The following is a 25,000-nucleotide window of genomic DNA, read 5'->3' on the forward strand; positions in this document are numbered from 1 at the left end:
GATTATTACACTCTGAACTAGTTAAAACATGGAGCTACAGGAGGGCTCTTCAGAATCGATGGGTGGCATCTCTACCGTGTGGTCAAACCGTGGCCTGTGACATGTCTGGAGTGAATTCTCCGGCCGAAGCTCCAAATAAACCGTCAGTGTTTGCCATCAAAGCTCCAGCTCTCCTCGTGTCTGATGAGCGAACATCTATAGACCTCAGCGTGCTCTACTCCAAACTCATTGCAGAAGTAAGAGCAGCAAATCTTCACATTTGAGAAATTGGAGCTGTGAAATGTATTTTGCAAAAATGACTTTTCTGTCAACACATTCACTGTTTTAGATGGACTTAAATATATTGTTGGTTAATTTAATCAAGATGTGTTTTTTTATACAGTATTATCTTTTGTGTGTACAAATCTGAATCTATGCAGCAAAGGAAGCTGTAAAATGTATGTTGTGAAATAAAAGTACACTATTTCCCTTTGAATGGTAGCGGAGTAAAAGTATAAAGAAAATACTTAAGTAAATTCCAAGCATTTCAAATTCCTACTTAAGTACTGTACGTGAGTAAACATACACTGTAAAATATTACCATGATTTCACAATATTTAGCTGTAATGTTTTACAATAAATTACTGTTTTACCACTTTACAGTCTTTACCTGTAATGTTCACAATATAATGTAATGTAATTTTGAATTTCACAGTGAAATCAATACAGGCACAGTTAATTACTGTGAATGTACAAGATAAATTATTACCAGGATTTCACAACATGTTACTGTATTATTTCATAGTAAAATACTGTATTCAGACCATCCTCTTTGATAACACAATAAATTAAGTGATTTTCTTGCTTTTATTGCTCTTGCTTGGCTTTAAATACTAATTTTTTTCTTTGGTGCAGGTTTTACTTAAATTGAAAGGGGCACCGCTGCATGTGCCTTAAAATAAATGAGGAAACATATACATCTATGTAAAATTGAAATTGTTGTCTTGGCTTATTGTTTTCAGGTGCTTCATGGGCATTAACCCTGAGAAGGGCTCGACTCCAAAAAGAGGCATGGCAATTTAAACCCCCATGTCAGCACATTCTTCAGAAAAATGGTTGCCTTCGAGTGGATGTCTGTGTAGACATGTGTTACGTGCTCCCCTCCTTGTTTTCTTTGTCTCCCTGCTACAGGTGCACCCAGTCTGTCCCTGGCTCCGCCTCTGCCCAGGTGCACCTGGTCTGTCCCTGGCTCCGCCTCTGCCCAGGTGTTCCAAATTCCACTCAGCCGTGTATATATAAAGAGAAGCTAGAGGAGAAGGATGTCTTGAAATAGAAAATGGTATTGCCCAAGGGAGTGCAGTCAGTCCAATATTATTTAACATCATGATTAATGATATATTTAACATGCTTAGACACATGCATACAATCGGCTCTGTACGCAGATGATGGGGCTATTTGGATGAGGGGAAGAAATGCCCCATACGTAATGGAGAATATAGCTAGAGCGATTACAAAAGTGGAGAGGTGGTCATATAACTGGGGATTCAAAATGTCAGAAAGCAAGTCATGCTACATGGTATTTACAAACAAACGCAAGATTGATGGCCAACAGCTAACACTATATGAGCGTCCAATGACAAAGGTGAATGAGTTCAAAATACCTAGGACTGTGGTTTGATAGCAAATACACATGGAAAATGCATATTAATCAAGTGGAAACAAAATGCAAAAAATTATTAAATTTTATTGCGAGCTGTAGCTGGATGCAACTGGGGCGCAGATAAACAAGCATTAATAGACATTTACAGATCAATTATGAGGTCCACAATAGACTACGGTTGTATAGTATATGGAGCAGCAGCAACAACATCGCTTTTAAAAATTGATAGAATACAATATAAAGCATTGCGGCTGTGTATTGGAGCAATAAGAGTCATCCCCTATTAATGCAGTTCTGATAGAAGCAGGAGAGACACCTCTGGAGATCAGAAGAGAGAAAACTTGCTCTGTCATACTGGGTCACAAGGGACTACAAGGTAGTGGAGAAGAAAATATTACAAACAGAATATTACAGGATTGCTGGGAATATGCAAAATTCCAGGGACGTGGGTTTTGGCTGGACGAGTAAGGAAAGAACGAGGGCATATGGAGTGGAGAATATCCCGTTTACCAAAGCAACTCCATTTAGCAGTGTTCCCCCATGGCAGTTCCCAGAAGCTAACATAGATATGAATATCATAGAAAGGAAAAAAGAGTGGCAAATAAATGAAGTGGGAATTAAAGCAAGTATGTATCTGAACGAAAAGTACTACAATTACCTACACATTTATACAGATGGCTCTAAGAACAAGGAAGAGCGTGTTGGAGTTGGCATATACATCCCAGACTTTAAAAATCTATTTTAAAAAGAACATCTGATCAATTATCAGTGTATACAGCAGAAATGCTTGCTGTAATAATAGGATTGCAGTGGGTTGAAGAGGTCAGACCAGATAGGGTGGTTATATGTACAGATTCATTGTCCATATTACAAAGCATACAATCAACAACAACTACTAGAGAAGACATTCTCATAGAACTGAATCATAGCCTGTTAAGACTGCACAGAAGCGGCATAGATCTGCAGTTCTGCTGGGTGCCTGCACATGAGGGGGTGAAAGGGAACGAGTGTGCTGATAGATTAGCAAAAACTGCACTACAAAAGCAAATAACACTACCAGTTCAACTTGGTAAAGGAGAAGGAAAAGCAGTCATTAAGAAGAAACGGATGGAGATCTGGCAGAAAAGGTGGGAGAAAGACCAGAAAGGCAAGGACTATCACAAAGTACAAAATACAATTACAATTAATATTCATAAAGAAAGAAACAGAAGGGAGGAAATCATGATGGCTAGACTCCGAATAAATCACACGGCTTTGAATAGTACGCTGTATATCATGGGGAAAAGTGACAGTAACAAGTGTGGGAACTGTGCAGTAAAAGAAGATGTAGAACAAATATTGTTACATTGTGACATCTATAAAGCGGAAAGAGAACAATTAAAGGCTAAAGTCTTAGAGGCAGAGAGGGAGTGGAGTGTGGTTGGTGTTTTGGGAACAAAAGGAGAGGGAGTAAAAGCTACCAGAAAGGCACTGTTTAAATTTTTGAGTGAAACTGGGGTAGGAAAAATAATTTAACATTAGGTCAGGAAAGAACATAGATTTGTTTTGTTTTGTTTTATTTATTTAATGGTTTTATTAATTTATTTTTATTTTTATTTTGATTAGAACATAGGTTAATGAGTTGGAATGATGCGATGATGCATACTCATGTACAGTAGGTGGCGGTATGCACCTTTTAAGTTGTTTGCAATCCGCCAAAAGCAAGAGAAGAAGAAGAAGAAGAAGAAGAAGAAGAAGAAGAAGAAGAAGAAGAAGAAGAAGAAGAAGAAGAAGAAGAAGAAGAAGAAGGATGTCTCGCCTATCCTAACGCCGGGAGACACTCTCCTTAGAATACCTCTTTGCCATTTTGAGCTTTAGGCCATATTTTTGCAGATTTGTTTTTGTTTAGCCTGGAGGACCTGCTAGTCGAGTTTTCGCGGCTTTATTTTGTTTCCCATAGGGTTTATATTTGATTTCTGGTTGGTTGGGGGGGGGAGCTCTGGGTCCTATGGCTCGTGGTGTGGCTGGCTTGGGTTCCCTCCTTCTGTTTGTTCCTTTTGGCCACTCCTCCAGACCTCTTTTTGTTTCCCGTTTCGCTTTTGTGAGCAAACGGCTGATTATCAATAAATGCTCGTTACCAAGTACCGGTTATTGCGTGTTTTATTTCATGTTGCGGGTCTCAGCACGAGCCACTACCATGGAGTAGAGGTTGGGGCCGTAACAACATGTCCAAGACACTTTGAAATGTACTTGTACTGTAAATAAATGTACTGTTGATTGAGCTGATTGAATTGTGTAGTTATGGTAAAATGCCAGTTAACTAGTCAAATTTAGAATATATTATCGTATTATTTACATTTGTATATTTACAGTAAATTACTGGCTACTGTGTTGCATTACTTCTACAGTAATAATGTGAAAATACAGGTAATTACTGTAATTGATGTACATCAAGGTACCATAATACCACAGGTTTGTACTGCTATATCACAGTAATTCCATGGGCATGGCAACTGTAAAGTCACAGTATTTAGTTGTACTTGTATTCTAATTTACTGTAAAATATATATAGTAAATTACTGTGAAATATTTACAGTAAATTACTGTGAAATACTTACAGTAAATTACTGTGAAATCCATCCAACTAGTAGCCAGTAATTTTAGAGCCAAACATTTACTAAGTTACTTTCCACCACTGGGTATCTATTGCCTTTAGTTGATTTAATCACCAACTTTTGGACATATGCGGATGTATGGATTACAGGATGTAAATCAGATATCAGTGTATAACACCTTCACTGAAGCTAGTGGATGTGGATGTGTTTGCCCACCTTGTACAGCCTCTCCTCGGGGATCTGCTCTCTGACATGGGCATAGTCCCGCTGGAGGTCCAGAACAAATCCCAGTAGGCCACATTCTGTCTTGTTGCCCACCTGCTTAGCCAGTCCCCCCTCCACATCAGGCGGCTGATCCAGGGTAAGATTGAAGCGAGTTGGGGTGGTAGGTTAAGGCAGTGAGAAGGTCAGGAAAGGAGATGTGGGAGGCAAGAGGAAGAAGAAAAGGATGAAGTTAAGGTAAAGCAGGGAAACGCACCAAGGCCTCCTGAAGAGAATAACAAAGCCAGATCAGTGTGTCTGTGTGTGCGTGACTCACTAGGATCTTGGAGGTGTAGGCGCTGTTGATAGCGATAGCATTGACTAACAGATCCAGCGTCCGGGCGTTGATCTGACCGGGGTCCGGGACTAAACGATGGTGAACGTCACCTGGGCAACAGCAAACTAGCTTTAATACAAATCAAGTATAATCTGCACAGTCAGCCTACAAGAATCCCCATCTGCTGCTGCCTGCTCCTCCGTCACACATCAGATCATATGAAGAGCCCGTGATATTGATGAGATTAATACATGTTCAAACATCTCGTTTTTGAGATGAACATGGAAATAGCTAGCTACAGATAAACAGCTTTTCTACTATTGGAATGAAGTTTAGCTCTATTGGTTTGAGTCTTGAGTTCATGGTATACAAGAAAAGTTTATTACTGACAGAAATATAAAAGAGCAACCTGATGTCATCGATGCCGTCTCAGTTTATGCAGGATGATTACAGATTGATATCTAATATAAAAAAAAATGTGCATTTGAAAGTAGGGCATTGTGTTTGAAAGGGAGAATTTAGATCATGGAGTTGTGTTCTTTTTTTGCCTGACCCACAATAGCGACATCAAGTTTGGATATCTTCAACATATCTTCAACACTTCATCATCACTGATCAATTGTAAATTAAAAGTTAATTAAACACAATAGTAATGTATCAATGATATAAATGCTCATTTATAATAATGTATTAATAATTATGTAAATTATGTTGCATAATTTGCTAAAGAATATTAATTGATATCATAATATTACTGAGTTTTCTGGCAAAGGCAAAACGTCAGTATTTAAAGACATGAAGTAACTATCCAAGCTAAAACTATTCTAGTCAAGTACGAACAAAAGACATCACAAGAAAGAGACTCGTCCCCTGCTCCAGTCCGTCAGCTGTATGTCAGGAAAGATGTGTCAAACACTGGATTTAAACATGACCAGTGGTTTCCAGTTTATTCAGAGCAAGGAACCCATTAGAACCCATTTTGTTAATTAGTTACACTAACAAAAAAAAAGTAGTATGTCCACAGATTACATCTGATTGTATTAGGTGAGTTTAGTTCACTTAGCCTAAAAACCTAAAAACCTCATTGTTGAAACTAAGTATAGGCCTTGTTAAGTTCCGAAAACCTATGAAAACATATTTATTTTGAGGACAAAAACGAGACCGCATTTTGTCAAATAAAAGCATTCCCAAATTGTCGGTGTCACTCACCGATGTGGGTCTGCACCACCGTCATGCGGTTGGTGGTGAGGGTCCCCGTCTTGTCGGAGCAGATGGCCGTGGCGTTCCCCATGGTCTCACACGCATCCAGGTGACGGACAAGGTTGTTGTCCTTCATCATTTTCTACACGTGAGAGGGTGATAGGGAGCAGGGGGCGGGGGGTGATGGATAGAGAGGGGGGGGGGAGAAGGACAAAGGCAGAAAGGGCAGGGTAAATTAAGTGTGAAAAGTTCAAGGGCAGATACAGTCCTTTTTTAAAATAACAATATCTCCCTCTGAAATGTAGTGGTACTACATGTAGAATACAATGAAAATACTCATGTAAAGTACAAGTTTGACAAAAAAAGCACTGAAGTACTTCTCAATCAATTGTGTAATATCCACCACCGCTTGAATTAGATCTTGATGTAAAGTTCGGCATCTGTCTGGCATCCATCAATCATTTCATATCTACCAATCAAAGAGCCCCTTTTGACGTTAGAGGCAAGAAGTCCAACAGGTAGAGCGAAAATAACACGCTCTTTTTTATATGAAGCTGCATTCATAAATGAGATGGGGTTATTAAGCTTGTTTTAAGCAGATCTTTTACATTTGGACAGTGCAGATAAAGCATGTCAGGTAGGTGCATGTATTAAAAACCCTGATCTGCCTCCACACATCACTAAACTATGCTTTTCATATCAGAATTGGCAACATATATATCATTTGTTTTGGCATTGGCATATTTAAATATATTCGGCATGATAAATAGCCTCATCTTTTTATTTGAAATATAAATTCAGGCTCCTTCTGTTTTTGAATATCATTTGTGAATGAGAAGGTTTAGCTTGAAGTCTGTTGTTATCATCATTTAAGTATAATATAATTGGGTTTAAAATGATTGAAAATGCTATCAGTAGAGTGTGAAATTGTTAATTTAATGAATCTAAGATAACATGCACATTTTCTTTTCCCCATCAAGCAGGTGTGTGTGTGTACCTTGACAGAGTAAGCCAGAGAGATGGTCACAGCCAGAGGTAAGCCTTCTGGGACAGCCACCACCAGCACGGTGACACCGATGATGAAGAACTTGACGAAGTACTGCACGTACAGCGGAGTACACTCTGCCAACCACGATTGACCTGCGACGCACACCATGAATAATTATTGTGGCAAAATAACAACTGTAATTATACTCAGCACAGTGGAAGACGTGAGAGGGGTGCATTCTGAGAAGTTGTTCCACACAGACCTTCAACAACAAACGTGTTGATGACGAAGTACAGCACCAGGATGATGACGGTGATGGCCGACATCACCAAACCTGTGGGGAGATTCAAAGCCGTGTTTAACAATAATCTGTGTGATCACATTCCAGCACAGCACTTGAGAATATCATCTTTTACACACATTTTATAACATATCACTCTAAGTATGAATCTAAACATTGTTTAATGTTTAAATATGTTAATGAGGTAATTTCTTATTTAATATGTGCATATATCATGTTCAGAACAGAACATGTACATTGGATAAAGCCAGGTTTAAAATTCTTGTTCGATTTGTGGACATATTAGAGTCAAATATGATTAATGAGTGTGTCTTCATAATCTTTTTATATCAGTTTACAAGTCCGAAAATACAGTGAACTACTAAATATCTTTTTGGTAATTAAGGGATTGCCATGTTTTTTGTAATAACTCTGCCCTCAGGAAGGACCTTCAGAAAATGCTGTGGATAACAATGAAACAGCAAAGCTTGGTGCATATAGAAGTTAAGGTTTTGCAACATTTTTGCAAGATAGTTTAAAAACAAATAGCAAAAATATATTGGCATCAAGTTTAAGAATAAACAATGTCTTTGCCTTCTCTGCATCATTGCACCAGGAGCTCTGCGGGACAGCTACAGAATGGACTGTGTTCATGAAGTAGAGCATTCCCTACGCCTGCTGAAACCTGATGAGGTCCGGAAAGACGCTTCTTTACCTGCTTTGCCAATTTGAACAGCGAGCTTGGTGAGCTTGCCCTGCAACACACTCTTCTCCTTCTTTGGAACGCTGGTCTTCTTCTTCTCTTTGTCTTCCACCTCCCCTCCCTCTGCACTCTTCAGGGGTTGCATCTCCATGGCAACACCCCCATCCTGCTTCTTGGCTGAAACACACAGAAAAATACACTTACACACTTTTTTTCATCTCTTCCTGCAGATGAAATAAGATCATCCTACGTTTGAATTCAGTGTTACACACACACACACACACACACACACACACACACACACACACACACACACACACACACACACACACACACACACACACACACACACACACACACACACACACACACACACACACACACACACACACACACACACACACACACACACACACACACACACACAGACAGACAGACAGACAGACAGACAGACAGACAGACAGACAGACAGACAGACAGACAGACAGACAGACAGACAGACAGACAGACAGACAGACAGACAGACAGACAGACAGACAGACAGACAGACAGACAGACAGACAGACACACACACACACACACCTTTGTTCTGATTGTTCTCCACAGCTCCATCAGGTTGTTTTCCTGTGAGAAAGGGAGGTTGATTTAGAGAAAGGTACATTTAAAGGGAATGGAGGGACATATGTATGAAAAGTGAAGTGTTCACATGTAAGGAGTCACCAACAGTTCATATTTCTGACAGACACACTTTTGGAAAACCACAAAGAAACAATACTAAAGGGAAGATGAATAAAGGTACACACATCTTCATATACTGGGTCAAGAGACTGAGAGACATATGTATGAGTCCATCATAGGTCACTCTCACTGCACTGTGTGCTGGGGTCCATTCATTGGCTGGGGAGGAGTGGGGCAGGCAGACAACTGTATGCTCACATACCATTGGTGACTGTGCTGAAAGAGGCATCTGTGGAGATGAGCAACTGAGTACTGTCCTCTGTTAGGGGAGTGTGTGAGGAAGGAAGGGTTTGAGAGGATTTGGCAAAAAGGGAGAACAAAAGAGAAGCAAAGAGGGAAGAATAAAATACTCCAGTAGTGAATGTGTTTGTACGCATAGTAGAATGTTTGCAGATGACTAAATAGCATGGAAAAGTGATTTGAATAAAACCTCAATTACAAATGTTAGACAATTCAAAAAGAAAAGTGTGTATCCCCATAGCAAAGCCACATTGCATGAGGAATAACAAAGAAGTTATGGCATTGGTGGAAGTCGTATGAATAATGTATTATCTCCAGTAATGACTGTCTGACTGATCCTGCCCACAGAGGTTGCAGCACTGAGTGCATCCTCCGGTGCCACTCACACTTTGATTAAACAAGTGTATTTTTCTATCAAAATAGGCATCATCAGCTGATTTGTTGATGGTCATATCTACATTCTAGCCGTGGTGGAAGAAGTACAGAAATACCACATATTCAAGTAAAGTACAAGTCCTTCAAAATTGTATTTTAGTACTGTACAGTACTTGAGTAAATGTACTTAGTTACTTTACACCACTGCTAATATACCTATCATTTCAGAGTTTCTAGTGTTGTTAATGGTCAAAGACAAAAAAAAAAAAAAATTAAAGAACAGTACCTTAGTAAATGTACTTAGTTACTTCAAACATTCCAGGATGTGTTTTATCCTTTTCAAACAAACGCCACACATGCCCATGCATGATGAGAGCTGGTGGAGGCATGGAGAGTGCCTGGGTAATGACATGAACCGTAAGTGCTTCTGATGCTGTCTGCAGCTCTGCTCTGACTGCACGGTTCCTCCTAAACAAATCTGAGCTGACACTAATGCTCCGAGCAATGACCAACCAACACTCTCCCCTGAATCTCACCGGCTCCCCCACTCTCCCCCACTCTCTCAATCATTGATTCAATCTGCAGCCTCTCTCTCTCTCTCTCTCTCTCAGATTAAGGGAGGGAAGGGAAATACAGGGGAGAGCAAAGGGAAAGACAGGGGAGTGAAAGGGCATAGCAGTGGGGTAAACAAGAGAGCGAGTGAGAGGCACAGATAGGCAGAGAGGGGGGGTTGGGGGGGGGGGGGTTCAGGGGGATGAGGATGTGGTCTAAATGATCGATGAGGTTAAACTGCTGTTTTTCCTGTTGGAGCTCTTATCTGCAATCAGTTAGGCAGCCAAATCACTGTACAAGGACACACACACACACACACACACACACACACACACACACACACACACACACACACACACACACACACACACACACACACACACACACACACACACACACACACACACACACTGCCAGATAATGGCACAGACATGTCAAAGTTGTTTTGTTTCTCTCATTCTTGTGTTTGAGGTTGTTGTACAGGATCTTGTGTTCGTTGTGTGTCTTAGCAGCACATGGGCCTGTGCTTGGTAATTCAGTAATCCATCTACGTATGTGTGTGTGACTACATGACTCGAGAGCAGTGTGAGGTATTGATCCATGGAAATGGCAGAGATGGCAGAGAGATACTGTCTTCTTTTCGTCTGTTTACTACTGCATTGCATATCAAAAACCAAACCATTTGTTCTTCTAATGTTTCACTAAATATTAGAATGTTCATTTCCCGTTTCTTCAACAAAAATATTTATATTTCTAACCTTTTTTCAATACAGTCCAAAAAATGTTTAGTTTGTATTTTGTGTCTCTCTCCTGGTTCCTCTCCTTCACTTACCTTTCTTATCCTTCCCTTCCTCCTCCAGCTCTCCAGCCCCCAGCAGGGTGAAGATGATGCCCGTCTGTGAGTTGACTCCTACAGCGGTCACCAGCATCCTGCCCGAGCCCTCCATCACGTGGGTACCTTAACCACCAAAAACAATTATGTTCATTAGGTAGTGGTGCATCCCCAAGTGGTCCAAGATACCGATTGGTGCTAGGTGGGTTTACCAGATATGTTTCACTGAAAACAGCCTGTTGCTGTAGCTTGAGGGAGGATGGGAGGAATTTTACTTAAAAGTCGCTGAGGGGAACTGGACTGGTTGATAATTATATATTTTGCCTTTTTCCACAAAAACATATTCCCGAATCGTTTCCAAGCCAGATAAAGTATATCATCTCTCATTAGGGTTCTAGGTATACCCAAGACTTCCTCCCAGATGTGCCCAGAAACATTTCCGAGAAAGGTTCCCAGGAGGCATCCTGATCAGGTGGCCCTGCCACGAAACAGATGCAAAGAACCACTGACTGTCCGATGTCTGATTCCTCACCCTATATCTGTCTTTCTAATACTCATATCTACATTAATTGTCACATTTTACAAACTGGTCATTATAAATGTTTTGTGTTCTATAACTCACGCATGTTTCCCATCGTTCATCAAAGATATGAACTTGGTTTCTGATTCTCATGGTTAATTTTTCCATTCCATACATTTCATTTACTAGATCCTTCCATTGTGAGTTAATGAAGTTAATATCTTTTCACCAATTCCTTGTAATCTGTTTGATAATTGCTATTCTTATTACGAAAAATAAGTAGGAATCTTTTGTTTAGTTCCCTCTGGTGTTTTCCCAAGTAATAAGGTTAGTGGTTTCTTGTTTAGAGAAATTACAAACATATTTGACATATCACAAGAGTCTGAAGCAGCCCCCACATTACTGCTGACCAACGCCCCTGTCCAGCAGACTCCATTGCACCCTTACTGTTTTACAACATCCCTATACACTTGAGCTCTCTCCAGGGTTCATACGCTTTTTTACCAATGATTTTCAATGACTTTTCCATGACTTCTCCATGACCTTTACCTAATTTTCCATGACCAAAGAAAATACTCTTTCTCAGCGGTACCACTGAAAATGGTTTATTTTCAAATGGAACAGCAACATAAGCTCTGCATATGAAACATGTTGTGCCAACCAAAACAAATCAAATAGTAGGCTTACTAGCTTCTACACGCTAAAGCAACTAAAATCTCTCACCAGCAAAATACCTCGTCAGTTAAATGCCATTTTGCGTTTCATTACTATACGATACAGTATGTATTATCATTATAGTATTACTATTTCGGCGATTAGATAAAATATAAATTAAATTTGATGCAACTTTAGTTACATTTCCATGACTTTTCCAAAAATATTGTTTTCCATAACTTTTCCAGGGCCTGGAATTAGCGTTTTGAATTTCCATGACTTTTCCAGGTTTTTAATGACCGTAAGAACCCTGTCTCTCACTCAGGGCAGCGATTCACTCACAGTCCACACAATCCACCGAAGGTCACGGTCTGAGGAAGCCAACAGAACCACATAATCCGCAAAATAAGGAGAACTTTTGTGTCGATGAATCCATTCCATGTACAACAAGTTGAACCATTGTGACACAGCCCCAATAAAAATGTAACATTTAGTAGTATTTATTTCCCTGCTATTGTATTTAATTTAATTTAATTGCCAGGTGTTTATTTCATTCACCCAAAATCCCCTTTTTCATCGCTTTTATACATAACTATGAGTCCCCAGGAAAAAATATTCTCTCTCTTTTTGTCCTGATCCACCTATTTTAAAACCTGTCTGAAAATGAGCTGATTTAGCCACTTTGTGAAGTCACAATGTTTTTGTTGGGTTAGCCACTAACTAACCAATGTAAAGCCGACCGAACGTATAAGCTAAATACCCCTCTAGAGCACCATTGTGTTTTTTAAGCCAATCATCTCTCAGAGGGTCGTGGCCAGCAGCAGCTCATTAGCATTTAAAGCTACAGACACAGAATCAGCACTTTTGGAACAGGGCTGAAACAGAGGGGATTATGGGATGCTACAATTATCTGTTTGGTGTTTCAGCCAAACACTTCAGAGACAGGTTTTATATAAATCGGACCATTAAGAATATTTAGGTCTTCAGTTATAGTGTCCACTGAAATGTATCTATAACGATACAGAACAACATGGATACCATTTGATTTCCTCTAAGTAGTAGGCCTACCAGGTTGGAGTGCAAATATAAAAAAACGTTATGAGTAAACACAAACCTGAGAGCAGCATGGGGTCCTTGTCTACTGACTTGCTTACGTGGTCAGACTCTCCGGTCAGAGAGCTCTCATCTATCTTCAGATCGTTGGCCTGAACCAACACACCGTCAGCTGGCAGCAGGTCCCCTGGACACACACGTGCACAGATCACAGTTGATTCAGCCTGCAGATATTTATGTCTCAATATCTTGTGTGGACACTATGCATACCACTACATGATACAGAGATAGGCACTACAGGCAGTGCTGGAAGAAGTATTCAAATGCATTACTTGAGTTAAAGTACCAATACATTATCGCCAAAAATCAAAGTCCTACTTTCAAAATGTTTTTCATTCAATCAGTTATCAGCTAAATGGACTCAAAGTACAGTATAACAAGTCAAACTATAACAAGTCAAAGTAATCATTGTGCAGAGAAATTACCTTTTTGTGTGAATATAATGATATTTATATATGTGCAATTTCTAACATTTTACTGTTGTAGACAAAAAGCTCTGATTGACTATATGTAACATATTCAAATAATTGGACCCTTTTATTTACTTAAAATGTTTGTCCACTAGTTTAATATTGAGGGATGCATTTTGTTAAAAGTAGATAAAGCTGTTAAATAAATGTAGTGGAGTAGAAGTATAAAGTAATATGAAAGGGAAATACCCAAGTAAAGTACACGTACCTCAAAATTGTACTTAAGTACAGTACTTGAGTAAATGTACTTAGTTACTTCCCACCTCTGAGTACAGGTGTAGCAGAAGTAGTTCCTACAGTGAGTAAATAGCCTTTTCTGCACACTTGGATGAGAAGGTTCAATGGCCAGGAGGTGACTTTGGGAAAAGCTAATGTTTGGAAAGGGTCTGCCTAGCTGCAAGCTGAGATGTTTCCAGTCTTTAGGCTAAGCTAATTGCCTGCTGGCTGTATCAACATGGTATGTACATTCTCATCAAACTCCCAGCAGGAACAGTGTATTTTAAGATGCAACTTAGTTACATTGTGATATAGTAATATATCTTTTAACTGTTTAAAGAGCCAGAAAGGTCCAGACAGGAGCATTACAACTTCCTGTTGAAAAAGAGATATCATTTATTTCGCACAAATGCAGGCTTTACCATCTCAAGTTAATGGTGAAAAAGAGGGTTCAAATGTTTCATTTTTATATTAATAGCACGAAGTATTATTATTATATTATATTAAATATATTTTCCTTCTTTTGAGTTTTTCATTGCTGGTCCGAAATTAAATGCAATTTTAATCATTTTTGCTTTTTGTAGCTTGTAATGGGCATTTGTCATTTTTAACGATATAATGAAGGGTGTACAATTTACCATTCAATAAGAAAAAAAGGTATAAATGGGTTAACAGTAAAACTATTTATATAACGCTGCTCCTTTTTGCAATAAGCCTTCATGATGGAGTCCTTACCGTATTTGACCTGGGCCATGTCCCCCACCACCATGTCAGCCACCGGGATCTGTATGACATTTCCTTTACGCACCACAGCGAACCTCTGTTCTTGTTCGATCCGACTCTGTAGACCCCGGAACTGCTTCTCTTTGGACCAGTCATTAAACGCCGTCACCAGGACAACACACACGACAGACAGTAGGATGGCGGCGCCCTCGATCCAGCCGGTGTCCCCCTCGCCTTCATCCTCTCCAGACCCCTGCACTACCCCACATGCTGGAGAGAGGGCGGCAGAGGAAACTTGGTTAGATTTGTTGTGAAATATACAGCCAGACGTGATATATTTGTATTCAACCTTACTCAAAGTACCAGCTGTTTTTGTATTTCCCTTCATTTATTGGATGTATGATGGAAAGTAAAGTTAAAGACAATCTGCGATCCAAATTTAAATAAATGGGTCAAGCTGAAACTGAAAGAGGACAGATTTCCAAACCTCCTAAAGGAGGCTGGCTCTTTCTACACTTAAAAATATTTATATCATTTACTTTTATTCAAACGATTATTCAATACCTAGCTTATTGCTACCTAACTAAATAAATGTGTTTGTGTGTGCTGCGGTTTTCTATGTGAACTATTTGGTTTCAGACAGAGGCACAGCGTCCTGTTCACTGAGCCCACATCCTCTCTATGAGGACCTCTCACTGTGGTAAACACACCAGCTAATGGCAACCATTGAGCTTTTTGTTTCTTCAGCCTATGTCTATTGTAGATGTTCCCAGCCAAATCTCCCAAGTATCACTGCAAGATGCCAGTAATATAACTATGTAAGAACAAAACAGCGGCCTCACTTAAACCAGCCTTGCTGTTCCTCTGTGACAGTAAATCCCATGGTGATGTGGATAGCCTGCTAACATCTTTTCATTTAGCTTAAAACAGCTCATGTGCCAACTCCTCTTCAACATTAAGAGGCTACATTGTGATAGCGCAGTAACTGACCCCTCCAATGTTTTTGAACATTGTAAATATTTCCTCTCATTTTGCTTAAATCCACTGAGGAATCAAAACCTGATTGTGTTTAGCTAACGCTAACGTTACTGGTTGATGCTATGTCATTCGTCACAACACGCCCACCCACATTTCTACACAATTTCAATAATGATCAAATCATGTTTTATGTGACATGTATATGTAATAAATAACTGATATCTGTATTCAAACCTAAGAAATGGTCTTGGGTCAGTTAGTGTGCAAATGTTGAGGTCATTTTAGCAAGGCTCTTCCCTATCACCAGTGCTATGTGTCTTTTGTTTCAGTGTGGTTTATTTTAAAGGCACAAGAATACAAAACAATTGACCTACATTATCAACAGAATAGAGGTTACAGCGCAAAACAGATCTCAATGAATATTGTGCTGCTGCAGTGCTACACTCTAAAAACGAATTGAGGCGACCTTTCACCTCCACTTAATTAAATGCATGGTTGCAAGATAAAAATGTGAGTTAATTGATTTAGATAAACATTTTAAGTTGCAAACATTAATTTATAAGTTGTGTTGACGTAATAATGTTGGTAATTACATCAACTTAATATTGTGTGTAATTTGAACTCTGATTTCTGCGTTAATTGACTTAAAACAAAATTCAAGTTGTAGTAAGTAATGCAATTGGCTTGATAACTTAATTTTTCTACACCTTGAGTTAAGGATTTCAAGTCCACTCCCACTTAACATGCCTGGGCAAGTTCCGACAGTTAACGCCTCGTTTACACGAGAACAAAACGGGTTGGATCCGCATAGTTTCAAACAGTCATTCAAATACAGTAGATAGCCTTGTAGTTGCACTGTATAGGCAAATCGCTGTTTGACCAAAATTAGCATCCTTTGAACTGTGAATAGTTATGTGAGAGGATACAAAGTAGTAGAGGCTACTGTGAGAGTACAAATATTTGGTTACTATTGTGATTTCGCTTTTTATTAAAAATGAATCTCGGTGAAGCAGATCAAGGACATGCTTCTCGAGGTAGGATCGTTATTTAGAGTTGTCATTGAAATGCAAGTTGTTGGCAGTCACCCATTCAGAATATATTCATTTAGGTCATTTCTCTTTTTTTCCTTTTTCAAAAATAGCACAATACAATTGAAGTACGCAGAGAACTATAGCCATCCGCTGCCTTGTCGTGTACCTTGGAGAAAAGGAAGAGGAGCTTTTCAAGGAGTTTAGCGACGTAATTAAAAAATTTGAAATAAAATCCATACACAGTGTAAAAACACAGGACAAAAGCACTGCTCTCTGTCAGTCACATTTTGAAGCATATTGCACTTTTGGCCACACCCCAATCAATAATGCTTAATAAGTGCTTCAAAAGGACATGAATATCGCCATCATCAGTGACCGGTCCATACGATGGCAACCACCGTGGTCGAGGGAAACAAATGAATGAGAAAGCGTTCTGCGTTAAATGTGTTCATACTGTCTGAAATAATGACTGTCGGCAGTGTAAACATCTTTGTTAAATCTTTTGTAAAATTGATGTTTGTGATCTGCAGATTGGTGGCCATTGAGAGTTTGTTTTTGTAGTTTTAAAAAAACTTTATAGATTTTACATATTTGGCACTGGTTTTAAATATGCAAAGGCCTCTAACTTCGTTGTGATGGCAGCATGTATTTGCTGTGTCCCCATTTCCCATGGTAATATGGCTAATGTGTTTATTTATTATTTGTGGGGAAATTAAAATTTGTGTTATTTATCTTTTTTTTCAAGATTTAAATGAAGCTCAGCGCAAGTTATTTCAGGAAGACTCGGTGTATATACATTCACTCCGCAGCTGCTTATAATCAGCTCATCACAGGCGTTCTCTTTAACCTATTACATTTCACCTCATTCTCCAGCAGCCAATCAACGTGCTGCAGCCAAACTATAAAATGGTTCTCCTCTCTCCTGCAGTCAGCTGTGATTTCCGGTGTTCATGCACCTTATCATATTGCATGTGTCAATAAATGTTCAAACTAAATGAAATAAACAACTGCTGAAATAAACAACTGCAGTTCAAAATAAAAAGTGAATTGCCTAATATTTTTGTTGTGGAATCAATTAATTTCTTTCTTTAAAGGCAAAAACATGAAAAAGCTAAGAAAAAAAACTATTGAATACAATATATTTGGAGCAACTTAATTTATAAATGGTTGTCAACTTAACAACGTGTTTTCACAATGATGGTAATTAAGTAAATACAACTTAAAATTCCTTTTAAATCATGCGGTAAAAACAGTTGGAACAACTTAATTTTTGGAGTAATCAACTTAAAAACGTGTGTTCACAATAATGCTAATTAAGTACATACAACTTAAAATTCCTTTTAAATCATGTGGTAACACCATAGACTTTATATATAAATGGAGGTAGTGTCCGTGACGTCACCCATAGGATTCTGCAGAGTTGCCGAGAAGCCCTTAGTAGGTCGAGTTGGCCACTAACGGCTCGACAGTGACGTCAGAGTTCAACTCCCGCCTACTCCAGCCTGCTCCAAATAAGGGCAAAGAGGCGGAGCCGAGGCGGGACCTGCTGCCTCCGAACTGGAAGTAAACAGAGCTAGCTCAGGCTAAGAAGCTAAGCTAACATGAAATACATGCATACCAAGTTACTGCTAACAGTGTAGTTCCCCTATATAAACGTTACATTCATAATCAAATGAGACAATCTGCAAGAGAAGTAGCTATATTTTGTTATTCTTAATGCTTGTCATTCACACGTTAAGAAAATAAGTACCGATACATAGCAGAACAATTGTGGCGATGTTCAGCTTAATAAGCCTTGTTCAACATAATTTATTTAGCTAATACTACAGCAGGCGAACCAAGTCTGCGTTTCGCTGCATTCCTTGATCTCCAGTTATAACGACGGACTCCATCGCCCGGACCTAACGGAGCCGCAGTGGGCTAGCTCCGGGACGCCGGCTGGAGCTAGCCCCCTGCGGCTCCGTTAGCTCCGGCGGCCACCACTGGGATAATTGGGTCCCCTATTAACATTTGCTCCCGTTTAGCATTATGGGCGTCATAGCCATAGACTAAAAAAGTCTTACCCAAGGCTGAATCATAAACTAAAATGTATATGTATGTATAAAGAGTTACGTCCTTAGCTGGCTAATAAGTAACAAGCTAAGCTACCAAAGCACACAAACACCTGCGAACGGGATTAACATGCATAATATTATCATTTTAGACTTCTTGGAAGTTCTGTTAGTAAATTCAAGCGAACAGCACAACATTTTAATTGTCTGGTATTTGTAACAATATTCCCTAAAAGGCACAATCACCACGAACACGGCTAAAGCTAAAGGGTCAAGTACAGTACTATGACTAACTAACGTTGTAGCCTCTATGGTTGTAGCCTAGCAGAGTGGACAAGTTGCTGTTAGCTGACAGTGAGGCATGTACATGTCCATCAAAGTGACCACGCCCTAATTAAAAAAAAAGAAAAACTTAAAGACCTAATATAAATAAAAGAGTCGTGTTAGAAAACAATTCACTCTCAGAGTCATAATCATGAAGGTGGAATTGAACTATATCGATAATAATATTTATTGCATCCATGGGTAGAAACATGTTTTTTTCTGCTGTAAAGTTGGGCATTTTAACATGGGGGTCTATGGAAATTGCTCCTTTCTGCAGTCAGTCCCTAGCGGCCCATGTATGAACTGCAGTGTGTTGCACTTCCGTATTGGCGTCCCGGCTGTTCCCCAGAGTTTGCTGCTTGGGTAAAACTAGTCGGAACAACTTAATCTTTTGAGTAATCAACTTCAAAACTTGTGTTTATGCTACCAATTATTAAGTAAGTGGTAATTAAAAACACCTCTGATTGTAGAGGAAAAGCCCTCTCCCCTAACTCAAATAACTTTGTTGCTTTAAGACAATTTCATTATAAGTGGTCTTAACTCAATAAACATCGATGCAAACTGTTGCGTTGATTTTCTTTGTTGAGCCAAGGCATTTGTTTTTAGAGTGTACTTAGTCTGGTATGACTCCTAGTTTATGGTGGTTAATATTAGCAAAGTTTGATATGCAATGTTGTTCATTGGGCTGACGTTATGGCTGTTCTTTACTTGTTTTACTGTTACACTAAGTAGTCAGTAGTCCATTCCTTCATAACCATTTTTTTAAATTAAACAATTATTGGTTTTGCTGCTACAGCCTTATGCAGGCTGTATGACCACGGGGAATTTACATATTGCTGTCTGAGTGAGATTACTGAGTAAGTTTGCTGATTTTATCCCTCTTGAATGCCAAAGATTATTCTTGGAGATGAACCAATTTATACTAACTCAAGGTCCACTTACTAGCTATTTTTTTTTTTTTTACTATTTTTACAGCATTTTACAGTCTTCATCAGCAGATTGAATTGGGGTGGACTTGTCAATTCATGTTTCTTTGTTACTTGTGTTACAGAAAAATTACATTAAAAAATGAACCTTTATCAAAAAGGCCAATGTTGATTCATCCTCCTCACCACCTCTCTATGTCTCTCCCCAACTATTGCCCTTACTGCCTAACCTCCTCTCATCCCCTCCCACACCCTGCTGCCCAGCCCCTCCTGGCCCTGCTCTCACCTTCGGTATCACCTCCTGGAGGCTGGTAGAAAGAGAGTCCGAGGGAGATGATGGCAGCAACCTCCAAGATAATGAGTGTGACGTCCTGTAAGGCCTCCCACACCAGCTCCAGGAATGTCTTGGCCTTCTTCGGGGGGATGAAGTTTGCCCCGAACGCTTGGCACCGACGCTCAATGTCTGCTGGTTCTCCACTGACACCTGAGAGACAGAGAAGCAGGAAGGGGCAGACAAGTGTTAGCACATTTCTTTCTGTAAATAAAGTAATAAAATCACAAATTCAGATTGCAAGAATAAACTACACATGTCTGCACACACAATGGGAAATACACAACTCAAGTGAGTCTTATTGTATTTGAACATTAGACACTACAGGCAAAATGTGTAATAATGCCTTTAAGAAAGCATTATGCAAAAATAAATGGTCTTAATGTTTCAACTGGGGTAGCTTTCGTTATGATATTAATCAGTTCAGATTTCTATCCTATTCACCTGTAAAATCTCCCCCTTAAATGAACGTTTTAAAGGTTTATTTCAGTATTTCAGTAAGGCTGGCGTCACACTGTCCCGAAATTGACACCAGATGGGCACACGAAAATGGAATTGTGAATTTTCGCACAAAGATGGCCCCGAACTTGGTCAACAGCCAAGCAACACCCGAAGTAAGTACGATGCCTACAGAAGGCCACACCATGGCACCCGAATCACACATGAAGGCAACACGAAGACTACACTACGCATCGTATTGAGAGTACGATGCGTTCGAACTAGGTCACGAAGGCGTCACGTGATCTCACGATGGTATTTACATAATATGTTTACATGAATCTCCACCGGCGGTCATAGGATGGCTTAAGATGCCCTCACGAATGGCCTGATGTTGTTACGATCAGAGACGAAATTGAACATTTCCTTTATCGTGTGTCCATCGGGTGTCAATTTCGGGACAGTGTGACAGGGGCTTAAAGGGGACCTATCATGCAAAATGCACTTTTGTACGTCTTTTATACATGAATATGTGTCCCCGGTGTTCCAGGGAACTCACCAAGTGTCAGAAAACACAACCCTCTCTATTTTCCTCCATACCCAAATCTCTAAAAAAGGGGCTGCAACGGATCTGATACAGACTGATCCAGATTTGAACACTGTCCTGACGTCAGGACGGTGGCGCTACGGCTATTGGTCAATTCTCCACCTATCAGGGGAATGAGAAGTTGGGCCACGGCCGGCCATTGCCGCTCGAAAGCGCTGGAGACGCTGTAGTACATATGCCAGGCCTGTAAGTGGCGCTGTAGTCTGCCACAAAAGCAGCGAAAAATACTTCCCTTGCATGGTTGCCATGGTTGCCCTTCTGTTTATTCTCTCCGCTGTGGCTCTTTTTCTCCCTCCCCGAGGCAAGCGTTTGCACCTCCTGCTTTAAAACAAATGAATAATGACCAGTGTTGGGACTAACGCGTTACAAAGTAACGCATTACTGTAACGCGTTACTGTAACGCCGTTAGTTTTGGTAGTAACTAGTACTCTAACGCATTATTTTTTTAATTCAGTAACTCAGTTACCGTTACTACATGGTGCGTTACTCCGTTATTTTTTGGATATAGTCTCAGCTCCCAGACGCTGGTGAGCGGCGCCAACAGTGAGGCGAACAGAGATGAGAACTGTACTTAAGTACAGTACTTGAGTAAATGTACTTAGATACTTCCTGTGTCACATGCAGAGACGCGCTGTGTTTGTGTTTACAAAAAGACTATCATGGCGGCAGCGGAGCTCATGTCGAGTTTCTCCGCCTGGAGATTGTTATGTAAGTGCCTTTAAAGAGCATCTTGCAGGTTTTTATTTATTCTACATTCATGCTTAAACTTGCTTGAAAATTACAATTAAAAAAGTGAATGCAGGATTTGATATGTTTTACGAGACATAAGGGCAGGAATTCAGAGGGAAAGGAGCAATTTTGAGCTCTGCTCTTAAAAACGGCTTTTTTTTAAGGTCATACGCCAAAGGGTAAACATCTCCGCTCTCTGACCGCGAGTATAGTAGAGTTGCGTTGAGTAGAGCGGTTGTGTTTTAAGGAGCTGGTATTTTTCGGTAGTTTTACATTGTATTTCACCATTTGTAATCATGGTGCAGTATTGTGTTTGTGCAGGTTGCACAAATACCAGCCTGTCAGGACATCGAGTCCAAATTAAAAAGGACCGGAGCTAGCGTTCGTTCCTGGGTGCGTTGTGCATCCACCTCCCTGCAGCACATACTCTCCACAGCTTTATCAGGAAACCGTATTACTTCTCTCTCTCCCGCCCCCCCATTAGGTAACGCTGTGGTGGCTGTACTGCTCCAGCCGTCTCCTTTGTGTTTGTTTGTTTCCCCCTGTCTGTGTTGTTTGTGTGTGCGTGGTGGCTGTCACTCCTGGCTCCCGGCTCAACCTCCACTCACCTGCTGCAATCAGCTGTGCAACCTCCCCGACTACACACCTGCTTTCCATCAAGCCATTTACAACGGCATATCAACGGAGGCTCCACAACCTTTCTCCGCCAGATCGTCAAGCATCAACCGTATCTCGCGTCTCTCCTCCGGTACACAGTACCGTAGTGTGGAGTTGCATTGGGTAACGCAAGATACGGCTGATACTTGCGCATTAGTTTCTGTTATGGATCAGTATCAACAGTCCTGCCAGTAACGTTACTATATTATCAATGCTACTTTAGTTATAGCCTGATATATGATAGCTAACTTTACAATGTTGTGATGTGACGTTAGCTAACATTCTGTAGCTAACGCCGGTCACTCACCAAGATAGCTGTCCAGTTCTCCACTGGTTCTCCTCACACCACAGCTCAATTTCTCTCCGATGGCCGTTATTTCTTCTAATCCTTGGCTGCTTCTGGTCTCTTGGACGCCTCGAAGGCTCATAATTATAAGGTTGTGGTCCGTCATATGCATTCGAATATACAACTTCTTCTGTGTCTTCTGTGTCGAAACTAGCATTGGGATCCATGTTTATTAATACGTTACACCAGCCGCTCTCCCCCTTGTGTCCCCCTTGTTACGTCACACGCGGGAGGTCACGTGCCGAGGCTTTTTTATGCGGAAGTGAACATTTCTTACAAAAACGACGCCAGATGTCACTGTAGTGTATATTTCTGTATATTTTTTGGAAAATCTAGTGTATTCATCATTTTCCTGCACATTTATTCACAGGTGTCTTTAACCTGGAAGTTGCTCTTTAAGATGGCACCGGGAGTTTTGGGATGTGTGAACCGGATACAGTTGTGTTGTTGTGGTGTTGTCATGGGAGCGTATGCAACAACGTGTTCAATAAACGGTCAACCTAAATGTCGTAGTCCATAGTCTTATACACTGTTGTGAATCGAGTGGCCTGTGTTCGTCGTCCATAACATACGCCTGCCCATACTATAACCCCACCACCACCATGGGCCACTCGATTCACAACATTACCCTAACCCTAACCCTAACCCTAACCCTAACCTTAACCCTAACCCTAATCCTAACCCTCACACCAGATACTGACTGGTTTTCGGACCCCCCCTGACCCCCCCAATAAAGCAAAAATGCACGTTTCAGAGTGGCCTTTTATTGTGGCCAGCCTAAGGCACAACTGTGCAATAATCATGCTGTCTAATCAGCATCTTGATATGCCACACCTGTGAGGTGGGATGGATTATCTCGGCGAAGGAGAAAAGCTCACTATCAAAGATTTTTTCAGATTTGTGAACAACATTTGAGAGAAATTGTTATTTAGTGTATGTAGAAAATGTTTTAGATCTTTGAGTTCATCTCATGAAAAATGGGAGCAAAAACAAAAGTGTTGCGTTTATATTTTTGTTCAGTGTATAAACAACAGAGATATTCTCACTATTTCACTTTTGTCGAGCACAAAGAAAAGAACGTTTTAGTTAAATGTAAGTTGTGTCTTGGCGGGTCAAAGATCCTATCTACTGCCCAAAACAGCAATTCAAATCTGTTTAAACATCTGCAGAAACAACATGCTGGGACGAAGTTAGTAGCTACGACCAAAGACCCAGACTCATCGGACGCCACTCCACCTCCACCTAAGCAACAGCGGCTGGATTTTAACCGAGGGACTGCTAGCCAGGGAAAAGTTGATAAAGCCATTGCAAGGTATGTTGTAGAACACATGCAGGCTATTTTTTACTATTTCTATTGCTATTTATTGATCAACAGATTGTCAGATTGTATTATTCTCCAATGCAATAACAGTACTGAAATGATGGCTATAAGGGCATTAATGGGAGCCCTTTTTTGTAACTAATGCGTTACTGTTCACAGTAACGCATTAGTTACTTTGGGGATAAGTAATCAGTAAAGTAACTGAGTTACTTTTTCAATGAAGTAACAAGTAATGGTAACTAGTTACTGGTTTTCAGTAACTAGCACAACACTGATAATGACTCTAGATAATCATATGTAAGGGATAATGTGCAGCGACGCGGTCATTATGGGGAAAAGAACACCGACAGGCTGATCAGGAGCCCGACGCGAAGCGGAGGGATCTAGATCGGCATGAAGGCACATTATGCAATGTGCAATGTGCACATTATCCCGCTTATTACATGGCCACATTCTCAATAAAGTAACGATATGATTCCCAATATTAATTGAAATGCTTTTATGGATTTAGAAAATGATTTCATTGATTTAAAAAATAGTTGTATGTGTTGATTTAAATTGACATGCATCCGCTATGAAAATAGTCCGTTGTTACTGTTTGAACTAACGCAGCAACGGCAGGAACTGCTTCGATAGCGTTTTTTAGGAGCTTTTTGATTACAGATTTGAAAACATTGTTGCTTGCTTTAAAAGTAGCATAATTAATTATGTCAAACCTTGGAAAGTATCTAGATATCCCTGCCCTAATGCCAAGGTAACTGGCAACTGAATATGTTTCGCCGTTTGATGTCTATGTCTGGACCGCTGCGTAAAAAGGAGGGTTTCTACCCCATTACTTCTCTTCTTACTTCTATAAGAATAAAACACGGAGGACGGAGATCTCTTT

At 40.1% G+C, this 25,000-nt stretch overlaps 1 protein-coding gene across 1 annotated transcript in view; it reads right to left on the reverse strand.

Moving 5' to 3' along the window:
* The window catches only part of atp2b3b (ATPase plasma membrane Ca2+ transporting 3b), a 91,358-nt gene that overhangs the window by 56,804 nt on the left and 9,554 nt on the right, over positions 1-25,000 (reverse strand). The window contains exons 3-14 of the mRNA XM_079673751.1: positions 19,972-20,169; positions 14,388-14,645; positions 12,968-13,093; positions 10,680-10,805; positions 8,525-8,566; positions 7,955-8,119; positions 7,222-7,293; positions 6,969-7,111; positions 5,981-6,113; positions 4,772-4,881; positions 4,424-4,584; positions 1,730-1,748 (exon numbers count right to left, since the gene is read on the reverse strand). Coding sequence (XP_079529877.1) covers positions 1,730-1,748; positions 4,424-4,584; positions 4,772-4,881; positions 5,981-6,113; positions 6,969-7,111; positions 7,222-7,293; positions 7,955-8,119; positions 8,525-8,566; positions 10,680-10,805; positions 12,968-13,093; positions 14,388-14,645; positions 19,972-20,169 — 1,553 coding nt within the window. The remainder of the gene's footprint in view (positions 1-1,729; positions 1,749-4,423; positions 4,585-4,771; positions 4,882-5,980; positions 6,114-6,968; positions 7,112-7,221; positions 7,294-7,954; positions 8,120-8,524; positions 8,567-10,679; positions 10,806-12,967; positions 13,094-14,387; positions 14,646-19,971; positions 20,170-25,000) is intronic.

This window comes from Notothenia rossii (assembly GCF_949606895.1).
Source record: "Notothenia rossii genome assembly, chromosome: 4".
NCBI lineage: Eukaryota > Metazoa > Chordata > Actinopteri > Perciformes > Nototheniidae > Notothenia > Notothenia rossii.